This window comes from Sorghum bicolor, chromosome 3 (genome assembly GCF_000003195.3).
Source record: "Sorghum bicolor cultivar BTx623 chromosome 3, Sorghum_bicolor_NCBIv3, whole genome shotgun sequence".
NCBI classification, from domain to species: Eukaryota; Viridiplantae; Streptophyta; class Magnoliopsida; order Poales; family Poaceae; genus Sorghum; species Sorghum bicolor.
The window spans coordinates 15,433,186-15,444,763 of record NC_012872.2 but is presented as its reverse complement, the minus strand read 5'-3'; the positions used below and the strand labels follow the sequence as shown (position 1 = coordinate 15,444,763).

The 11,578-nt window shown below is 42.4% G+C and overlaps 1 protein-coding gene across 1 annotated transcript; it reads right to left on the bottom strand.

Annotated features, from left to right (window-relative positions):
- Nucleotides 6,241–8,694, bottom strand: LOC8060348 (endoglucanase 3). The gene is made up of 3 exons (XM_002455494.2): nucleotides 8,353–8,694; nucleotides 8,014–8,220; nucleotides 6,241–7,798 (listed from the first exon to the last, which is right to left on the bottom strand). Exons 1-3 carry the CDS (start codon nucleotides 8,584–8,586, stop codon nucleotides 6,734–6,736), a joined length of 1,506 nt encoding a protein of 501 aa, XP_002455539.1. The 5' UTR covers nucleotides 8,587–8,694; the 3' UTR covers nucleotides 6,241–6,733.

Genomic DNA, 11,578 nt, shown 5'->3' with positions numbered 1-11,578 from the left:
AAACATCACGGATCTATTGAAATCAACGTGGTGACTGGTGAGCTTACCATCAGCGTGGTTTTGAACATAATTGAAATCAACGGCACCAAATTCATCTAGTGGGAGATTTAAATCAAATCCTGTCCATCGAAAAGAAACAGGAAACATCAATCTATTATTAATCACGGTATGTTTTATTTATGGGAAAAAAATGGGAGCTAACGTGCATGCTACTGCTGCAAACTACTTTGTTCATACCGTTGTCATGCCCCAACGGTGGATCGTGGAGATCAAAAAAATTGTTGCCGTCATCGTCTTCAGGCTCTGCGTTTTGAAACCGTACTAATATGAGAGTAGTTCACAAGACTAGAAAACAAAATCAAAGTGTTACTGTTGCATTACCGTTGCCGTCGTTGACATCGAATGGAAGGTTCTCATTCTCATCTTCTTCTAACCGGACGTTGAGATCAAAGCCAGAGAAAAAATCACCCATCGCACTAGCTTGAAAGCATGGAAATAGAGAGAAAAACAAGCAAACGTGATGTGCACAAGCAAGCAAGCAGAGTGACTGCGGCAGTCCAAGCGTTTAAATAAAGCAAGCAGCCAGAGTGGGCAGTCCAAGCGGCGAGGGGAAAATTAGCGGGCAGCAACGAAACTCGAAAAAAAAAAGCGCAAAGGAGCGCGAACAGGGAAAATTTGAGGCCAGAAAGGCGCGAGCGCTAAGCGATACGGTTGCCATGCAAAATCAGCACAGTACCATGCAAATTCGGCGCCAACAACAAAATATGAAAAAGTGTTGCTACAGAGGTTCGAACCCTGCCCACTCGGCTCTATTCACCTCCGTCTAACCAGTTGAATAAGCATTGATTCTTGTGTATAGGAAGCCACCGCACCGCTATTTAATAGGGGCAGACATGGAAAAATACCCTACATTAATCACTCTTTGGCACTCCTTGGTAAACGTGATCATGTCCTAAACGACCTTCTTTACCGGTATGGAGGGACTAGTGAGAACCACACTTCGTCTTACGAGCTATACGGCTATCTAGATCTTAGCTTCCGTAGTCCCACCACCGCTTCTGTTCTTGCAGTCTCAGGCGGTGAGATCCTAAGGGCATCCCTAACGGCGAGCACTCCGAGCTAGTAGTCTTGTGACGTGGAGGAGAGAGAAACACCAAAAACAAAGTCGGTAGCAATGAGTTTTTAGCCAAGCTCGCACAGTTTTCATGAACACACCGTCCCTACCACCCCTGTTCCACATCATTTTAGCCATGCAGCTAGCATTTTTTATTTCTATTTTACACAACCTAGCTGGCAATTTGGTCGGGTTGATGGGGATGCCCTAATCCTGATCCGTCACCACCATGGATGCAGACACACAGTAAAGTCTATATTCTTGTATGAGGATGTGCCCTAAATTGTTGATGTTTGTATAACTTTGTTACAAAGTGATCTGTCCTACTAAAACACATGGATAGTTTGCACATTTGGTAAGATATATTTAGGAATTAAAATAGGTTCCTATCTCACATTGTTGCTATGAAGAAACCTAGGTATATTGGTAATGCAAAACAACCCAATAATGGAATACAGTAAGTCATTTTGAAGTCACATGTGACCTCTATGTAATCTCATTAAATCAATTTTTTGTGCATATTATGAAAAGCATAAAAGATTAGCATATTTCAGTGATCATCGTGTCTTGCATTTCTTCATATTGCACATAAGCTTGTAAATTGAGATCAAAATAATCTTGTTCTGTAGGAACAACAAAGGTGACATGTCCAAGCAACCCACATTTAGTTGATGATCTTCATCATCAGTATGGAAGGAAGCATGGTTAGCACAATTTCATACTCCCTCTGTCCCAACATTGCGCCGGTGTGCATATTTTTGCCTCCGTATATTTAAATGTAGTTGTGTGGCCGGTATTGCTCTACCATTGTAAGTGTTAAACTCTACACTTGAGCATTCTTGATTGGTCGTTTGCTTCTGAGTTCTAGGGCTTTTGGAGAATGGATAAGCAGGGGCACATGTGTAATTTTACTGCTCATAATTTTACTATTTCACTAGTTTGGCCTAGAAAACTATGATTGATGGAGGGAGTAATTTTCATGGGTTGACTAAATCTTGCTCAAATCCATACTCCCTTCGTATAGGATTTAGATGTCATTTAGGTCTTATTTAGTTCCAAATTTTTTTGGGAAAACGACACTGTAGCACTTTCATTTTTATTTAACAAACATTATCCAATCATAGAGTAACTAGGCTTAAAATATCTGTCTCGCGATTTACAGACAAACTGTGTAATTAGTTTTTATTTTTATCTATTTTTGATGCTCCATGCATTTGTCGTAAGATTCGATGTGATGGGAAATCTTGAAAAGTTTTTGGTTTTTTGGGTGAACTAAACAAGGCCTTAGAACAGTGACAGTGTCTCCAAAACATAACTTTTGACCTCTTATTTTGTAAAAATATCTAGGAAAAAATGATATATGTATATTTTTATGAAAATATTTTTAAGACAAATCTATTTATATAATCTTCACATTTGCAAACTCAATAATTTAAAAGTTACTAATGATTTATATTATCAATGTTTGACCTAAGTCTTGTCCAAAACGACATCTAAATTCTATACGGAGGTGGTATATTTTCTTCAGTGAGAAGTATAATAACTCTATTCTCATTGGAAAATGAAAATGAAAAAGGAAAAAAAAAAGACCTTAGGAATTGCAGGTACGGCCTAGGTACGGATCATCTCGGATTGCTTTCATGGAGTGAGCTCATTTATGTCTCTTGGCAGTTGGGGAGCGGAATACTTGAGCACCGTGAGCCACCGCCATGTGGGTCACGCGAGGGCCGAGGGCGTTCTTTTGAAGCGGATACCTCGAGACCAAAAATAGCCCGTAATAATCCAGTTTCCGCGATATACGACGATTCGCTCGCTATCTGAGGCGTTAATTTACCTAAAAAAATATCGCCAGTTTCTACCCAGGATCCTAACCTCACAACTCCACTTTTGTCCAAATTGCGGAGTAAATGTTCTTCTAGATGTGGTATTTGTTTAGTGATTTTTTCAGCGAAGCCTTGGCTTGTCGTATCCGTCTGAATTTCATATTTTCGAATCTGAAAAGAAGTATAAATATCCTCATATACCAAACGTTCACTAATTAGTACTGCGTCTTCAAAATTGTAACCCTCCCAGGGCATATAAGCTACTAGAACGTTTTAGAGCATCTCAGGTTTTTGGCAAACATGTTTAGCAAACTGTTGGAGAGAGTTTTTATCATTGATTTGCCAAAATTTGTGAGATAGCAAGTGTCCAAAGAGTTTTCAAGATTTCCCGTCACATCAAATCTTGCGGCACATGCATGAAACATTAAATATAAACGAAAACAAAAACTAATTACACAGTTTGTCCGTAAATCGCGAGACGAATCTTTTGATCCTAGTTAGTTCATAATTGGACAATATTTGTCAAATAAAAACGAAAGTGCTACAATAGCGAAATCTGAAATTTTTTCCGAACTAAACAAGGCCTTAGCTTTGAGATTCATGTAGATAAATAATTTTTTATTCTCTTTCTTCTCGATGTGAATCATGTGGTCCACATCGCTTGCGAGGGCATTGCCCTTAGGCTAGTCTCAATAGGAGTTTTATGTAAATTTCATTTACATTAAATAGGTTGTCACATAGTTTTTTTATTACAGAGCAGTTTATTTAAAAAGAGAGAAGAAATAAGTTTCATCTATATAAAACTCTCTATATGTCTTGGAATTAAATGACTATGAAACTATGAAATGAAACTCTTGAGAGTAAGTGTTTTATCCAAGTTTTCATTTCATTTCACATGACATGACAGTCTTTAAAACAATGCTATGAAACTCCCCCATTGAGACCTTAGGGCACTCCCAATGCAGAAATTATCATAGTTTCTATAGATATTATTTGCAGTGCCACCGATGTAGCAAGATAGTTATTGAAGAGAGAGCAAAAATCATAGAAATAAGTCTAAGTTAATAATCATGCTTACATAAGATCCAAAAAATGAAGTGATATAATTGGTTGATGTGATTGGATAAAAAAATATTCTATAAAAATTATCTATTAGGATAATAGTTTATATATATATATATATATATATATATATATATATATATATATATATATATATTAGGCTATCCCATCAACTCAGGCCCCACTCACCCATGCATGCAAAATTGTTTTAGCGAATTAAAAAAAGTCATAACTTTTAAACCGAAGATATAAATTAAATTTCGATTGCACCATTAGATTTCTTATAACAAATTCTTTAAAACAAGATCACATATGGATATATTTAGATAAAATTTTATTAATGAATATTTATCTCTACAACTAAAAAATTATGGAGAGAACCCGTCACAACTCTCATTCCTTTGATGGTCTTTTTTAGTGCGCGATGACACGCTATCCCATCAACCTAGGCCCCACTCACATATGCATGCAAAACTGTTTTAGCGAATTAAAAAAGTCATAACTCATAAACCAAAGATATAAATTAAATTCCGATTGCACCATTAAATTTCTTATAATAAATCTTTCAAAACAAGATCACACGTGGATATATTTAGATAAAATTTTATTAATGAATATTTATCTTATAAATATTAAATATTTTTCTTTTATTAAGTAGAGACAATATTCTAGGTTCAACCGACAATGTTCTGTCTTTGTAAAAAAATGTTCCCGATCTAGAAGAATAGTATTTTGGTTTTAGGTTTATGAAACTAATATTACAATATACATAAAAAATACATAAATACATGACATAGATAAAAAATAATAATAAAATCTAGAGTAAAAGGCATAAGAAAAAAATAAAAACACAAAATGGAGAAAAAATTCAAATAATGTCAAAGGGTTACTTTTCAAATATCGTAAATATATTTATAGAACATTAACATTACTAAATACATTATAGAACATCATTAAATACATTATAGAACATCACATCTATTATAGATTACATGTATACTAAGTGAACACCATAACAAACATCATAGAACATCACATGTATGTTAACACAACATAGAACACTAAATATATAAACTACATAAACATCGCATATATATAGAAAATAAAAAATAAAATTACTAAGAAGAAAAATATAAAAACAAACATGATTAACAAATGATAAAAAGTACATAGAGCAAATAAAATAAATGAATAATTTAAATAAGGATAAAAAGAAGATAAAAAAATTAAAATATAAAATAAGAATAAAGAAACATAGAAAACCTAAAAAGAAAAACAAATAGAAGCCAGGAAGAACAATAAAACTAAAACAAAAAAAAGTAAAAAGATAAAAAGATAAAATTAAAATAAGAAAAGAATAAGGAAAGAATAGAAAATAAGATAAAATCGAAAAACAAAAACTGAAATGAAATGAAAAAGAAAGAATATAGACAGGAAAAATAAAATAATAAAAAAAATATAGAGTACCTAGATTTTAAAACCCGTAACAACATACGGACATTAACCTAGGCCTTGTTTAGTTCTCAAAAAATTTTACAAAATTTTTCACATTCCCCGTCACATCAAATATTTAGACGCATGCATGGGGTATTAAATATAGACGAAAATAAAAACTAATTGCACAGTTTGGTCGGAATTGACGAGACGAATCTTTTGAGCCTAGTTAGTCTATGATTGGACAATATTTGTCAAATACAAACGAAAATGCTACTATTCTTATTTTGTAAATTTTTTTTGAACTAAACAAGGCCCTAATACATAAAGAAATTAGGAGCGCGTGTCACTCACGGGTCAGAAACTCTACTTCAGAGCATCGCCAACCGTTTTGCAAATAAGCTTTGCATTCATGTATTTGCAAAAAAGTCTTAAAAACACTTATCCAACGGTTTGGTATTTAGACTTTGCAATTTTGTTAACTTGGCAAAAAAGAGAGGAAGAATTGGCATATATGCCAAACCTGTTCACACTTGGCATTGGGAAATTGGCGCGAAGTGATTAATGCCAAACCATTGGAGATTGCTTCTTTTCACCTTTGCCATATTTTTTTGAGACTTGGCAAACTCCCTCATTTGTCAAACCAATTATGCAAAACGGTTGGGGATGCTCTCACTCCACAGTGTCTGACGAAAACGACATAACCTGACGTCATACTGCACTCAGTTCTCAACAGGAATTCATGCAACAAACACGAAATGGCGGATTAACAGACTTGATGCAATTAAACGAGATACTGATAGAGAGTTGCGAGCTGCAACCATAGTAGCAATACACTTGGTGGAGCACAGTTTGTCGCCCCGCTTAGGCCGTCTCCAAGTAACAAACAAAGTAGGTTTCCAACATAATGTCTATAGCCTCCAACAAGACCCTCCAACAAGACTTATTTTGGGTATTAGGAGAGGCATAACCCAAATTTAGATATCCTCTCTCCTCGAGACCTATTTGCAGAGTCTTCTACCCAGAGGACAAATAGGTCTTATATTTTAGGTGACGATTGTTGGAGATAGTCTTACATCCGTGCGCCACCAGCGGCGGCGGCACGTAACAAACAAAACACGCCTACTAATACTATTACTAGTGGCAATATATTGACCCACAAGCGAAGCGCCCTTTGTTTTGCTTGCACTTGCACTGGGGTCATCAAATCGCGATGCTCTAATCACCGAACAATCAATCCACACGGCAGCAATACGAGTAGTACCTCTCATGGAGGATGCATGCTACGCCACCCAAAAAGCTAGAGCTGGCCGTACGAATGCGCGAGGTAGGCGAGCGCGCCGACGAGCGGCGCGTTGATGTAGGTGGCCGGCTCCGAGTGCTCGTGGTCGTTCCGCTCGTCGGGGAACCTGTCCTGCATGTCGGGTCCGCCGACGACGGCGCCGACGAGCACGTTCGGGTTGGCCCCGCCCGCGTACAGCGCGGTGAACCCCTGCGAGCACCCGATCCTACCCGGGTGCGCCGCCACGGACGGCAGCGACGAGGCGCGGTGGTGGATCCGGCGCGGGTACCTTCCGCCGTAGCCCACCATGTACGACATCCCCATCGGGTTGCTCCCCAGCAGGTAGTCCACCTGCCTCCGCGCGACGGCGCGCAGCCGGTGCGGCGTCACGGCCACGCCGCCGCAGCGCACCGTGGTCTTGGCGAACGCCAGGTACTTGGCGTAGGTGAGCATCAGGAAAGCGCTGGACGTCACGTACTGCATGTTGCTGTCGCTGAGCCTGAACAGCAGCCCGCCACGGGTGTACTGCGTCTGGTCCGTGGCCGTGCCGGGCACCATGGAGCAGATGAACCCGTCGGCGTGGGACTTGTACTCGCGGAGCGCGCCCTGGCGCTGCACCAGGAACGACTTGGCGATGAGGACGCGCGCGCCGGCGTGCTTGTTGTCCCACCCGAACGTGTTGTCCGACTCGTCGGCGCCCAGGACGGCGCCGTTGCTCTGGATGTAGCTCAGGTACGTGGCGCTCCTGGTGGCGCGGTGCAGCCACGCCGCGCCCCACAGCAGCTCGTCCTGGTACCCGGAGTAGGAGCAGTAGTACGGGCACACGTCCGCGGCCAGGCCCGTGCTGTAGGCGCCCCGGTGCTTGTCGGCGAACTCGAACACACGCTTGGCTCTGGCGACGAGGCGGCTGGCGTAGGCTGGGTCGGACTTGCGGAAGACGAGGGAGGCAGCGGCGAGCGCGGCGGCGGTCTCGGCGGCGACGTCGGAGCCTGGGGTGCGCGCGTCCACCTTGTACACCGTCCTCGGGGTGTCCATGTCCTCCGGACGCTCCCAGCACGCGTGGTCCTTGGTCGCGTCACCAACCTGTGATTTATTACCATAGAAATTTGATGTAGCTTGCTTGGCCCACATGCAGGTGAAAGGTGATGGTGTGAAGAACCGTGTCCCCAAAGTACTACAGAGGATTTGTTTTCTTTCATTGCTTGTGAAAAAGGAAGCAGCCTTTGGTGCTGTGCTTGTTGTACTACTAGCAAATGAATCTTTTCTGTTTGACCATGACGAACAGGAACACTACTTGCCTGGACGTAGATGGTGTCCGGGTGCGCCGTGGCCTTGAGCAGGTAGTCGGCGCCCCAGCGGACGGCATCCCTGGCGTGCGGCAGCTCCGACTTCATGAGGCCACCGAACTCCACCACGCTCCACGCCAGCATCGTCATGCTGAACGCCATCGGGAACCCGAACTTGACGTTGTCGCCGGCGTCGTGGTACCCGCCCACCAGGTCCACCTGCCCGCCGCCACACGCACGGTCGACAAGAACAACGCTGGCCGTCAACAAACAAACAGCTAGCACAATGGAGGACTGAAAGCAAGCAGAGAGAGAGAGAGAGAGAGAGGCGGCGGGTCACTAGCTACTTGCCTTGGCGGCGGAGCCGTCGGAGAGGCCCGAGTCCCTGCGCCACGACACGCGCTGCGACGGCGGCAGCTTGCCGGACCGCTGGCCCTCGAAGAAGAGGATGGACTTGGCGAGCGCGTCCCTGTAGTCGTGCGCGGCGGGGCCGTGGTGCCCGCGGGAGGCAATGGCGTCGCCTGGCAGGCGGAGGGCGGCCGCGAATACGACGAAGGCGACCAAGAGGCAGCGGAGACGAGCCATGGGTGGCCGGCCACTGGACTGGACTTCCTCCTCCTCGCTCGCCTACTGGACGGACACTGGAACGTCGCCCGCCGCGCACTGCCACTGGCCACTGGCGCCTCGGCTACTCTGCCTCCTCGCTTGGCACCGGTGGCCACTCGAGCGCTGCTTTTAAAGGCGGCGGGACTGTTTTTCGTCATATATTTATTGTCGTTTCCTTTTTTTTCGGTTTTTATTAGAACGGCCATTACTTTTCTCCTGCCATGGCCGCGTGCCCCGAGAGCCTCCCTGAGCTCTTTCACATGGGCATGGCGACTGCCTGGCATGCGCCAGTGGGCGAGCGTGGCGTGGGTGGCAGCCGCTTCGTCAAGAAAATGGTATCCATATCGCCCGTCAGTGGAAGAACAAAACAGGTTTGGCTTTTTTTAAGCCCATTTCGGCGCATGAAAATGGGAAAAAAAAAATGGATGGGATAAGATAGATTCCTCCCTGGCTCCCTGGAGACTGCAAAGGCGTGATGTGCACATGTGCTTCACCCTTTCATCTCGTGTGCATTGTGGCTTGCCATTGCCAAGTAATCAAGCAAGGTGAGAAATGGGATTTTGTTAACGGAAGCAGAGCTCGGAAATGGGAGACGGTTAGCTGAAGGAGTTTGACCCGCCGCAGCAATGACTGTGCAGACGAGGGAACCGTGCAGCCATCACCGCCGGCCATTAAGCCACAAGAGATGTACTTTTCCGCTTTTTGATTTGAGCTGCACAAGATGCCTGCTCTTTCGTTGCTCAGGCGCAAGAACATTATTGTTTGTCGGGCCTGGTAAAGAGGCTCAGTCCGGCCCAGCTTGCTATGCGCGACCAACTACTGTCCGTCCATAAATCAGGCTTAGGCCTTATTGAGATCCAAATTCTTTTGGATTTTGCTACTTAGCACATTCATTTATATTTGGTAGTTATTTTATAAACATGATTAAGTAGGCTCAAAAAATTCGCCTCGCAAACTATAGATAAATATGCAATTAGTTATTTTTTATTTATATTCAATATTTCATACATCGACCGATGCAGAAGTTGGGATATTAATATATTCCCTTGTCTAAAAAATACATGTGTGATAAGATTCAATGTGATACTCAATAAGGCCTAACGTGGCTTATTTAGTTTCATCTAAAATAAGGCCTAACGTGGCTATCCGATAGACATATCAAATGAAATTATTTTAAAACGAAAGTGCTCGCCTTGCTATGTTTCTCTGTTCTAGACTTCTAGGTCGACTCACTTGAATCAATCATGAGTTATTGGCTTCTTGCCAACCCTGGCTCTTGTGGCTTGCAATTCTGCTCTAGATGTAACTCGGCAATCTATTTCTGCTTGCATATATAGAGGGTGTTTGGTAGCACTCTATGAATGTCTCCGCGTGAGCAGCAACCTAATGCGAAACTCATTGCTCTTGCTCTGCTTCTTTGAGGAATTGCCGGAGAATGCATTGAGAGAAGTCACAAGAGAGAGCATGAGTTGAAAATAGTCGCCCCCTCACTCTTCTGTCCAAGCAAGTGGGCCCTTCCCGAACTACTCATGATCATGGGCGGATCCATAGTCAAAAGATTAGGTACGGCCGCACCTAGAGAAAAATAAAAAATCAGTAGTAAGTGCTAAATTTTCATCATATTTGCATCTAAATATCACAAAGTCTTGCACCCACAAAGACAAGTGCATCCCCTTTAGATTTGCTCTAGCTCCGTCACTGCCCATCGTCCCTTCTCACCTGGCTGCTTCGAGGCACACGAACCATGCTTTGCCCTAGTTTGGCTGCTCAAAGTCCAACAGGGCCTTCTTCGTGTTGCAGCCACGGATGCCCCTTGTCATGGTCGTGCCCGCCCGAATCACCATGGCAGGCCCTGCATGCCCTCCTCCATGCATGTGCAGTCGTGCCGCGGTGGCGGGTTTGAGGCACGTGGGCAATGTGACACCAAGGCAAGGTCGGAGATGGAGAAGAAGGGACCAAGGCGAGGAGGCGTTGAAATCTGGAGATAAAATAACCTATGGGAATAACAAGAACAAACAAACCATGAAAAATTAAATATGGGAGAAAAATAAAAATAAAAATAAAAATAAAAATAAAAATATTATGGACATTTTATCATTTCTATGATTTTAATACCATGAAAAATGTTTTATCAAATAAGACAACTTACTTGAGCTACATCAATGAATTTTCTCCTTGAGCTGAAGGGAAAAAAACTAGTCACCACTCAAGCAGAGTCATAATTGAGGCCTATTTAATATGAGCATGGATAAAAGAGGGAAATTGCAAGGATTGCATACACCGGACAGGTGCCCAGTCGCATCCGCGTTTCTCCATCCGGCGCGCCGTCTCCAGACACACATGGGACATGGGAGAGCTACTAGAAATAATGCAGAACAGTTTCATACCTATAAAATTATCTCTATTCCCTAAAAAATTCTTATCAGCTCCATGAATACGATACTACATTAGCATATTTAATGTTTATAAAACTTTAATAAAACCTCATTCAAACTAACCGGGCGATGTGCGATAAGGGCACTCACAATGCAGACTCTATCATGAAGTCTAAAGTTATTTATTACCTCGAACAATGTGGATTTCGAGTCTAAAGAAGACTTGGAGTCTTAGGGCTTGTTTAGATCCAAAAACTTTTTGGATTTTGACACTGTAGCACTTTCGTTTTTATTTGACAAACATTGTCCAATCATGAAGTAACTAGGCTTAAAAGATTCGTTTCGCGATTTACAGACAAACTGTGTAATTAATTTTTATTTTTATCTACATTTAATACTTCATACATGTGCCACAAGATTCGATGTGACGGGGAATCTTGTAAAGTTTTGGGTTTTTGGGTGTATCTAAACAAGGCCTTATTTTTTCTACCTCTTTCTTCAATAAGGGCACTCAGAATGCAAACTCTATCATAGAGTCTAAAGTTATTTATTACCTCGAACAATGTGGATTTGGAGTCTAAATAAGACTTGGAGTC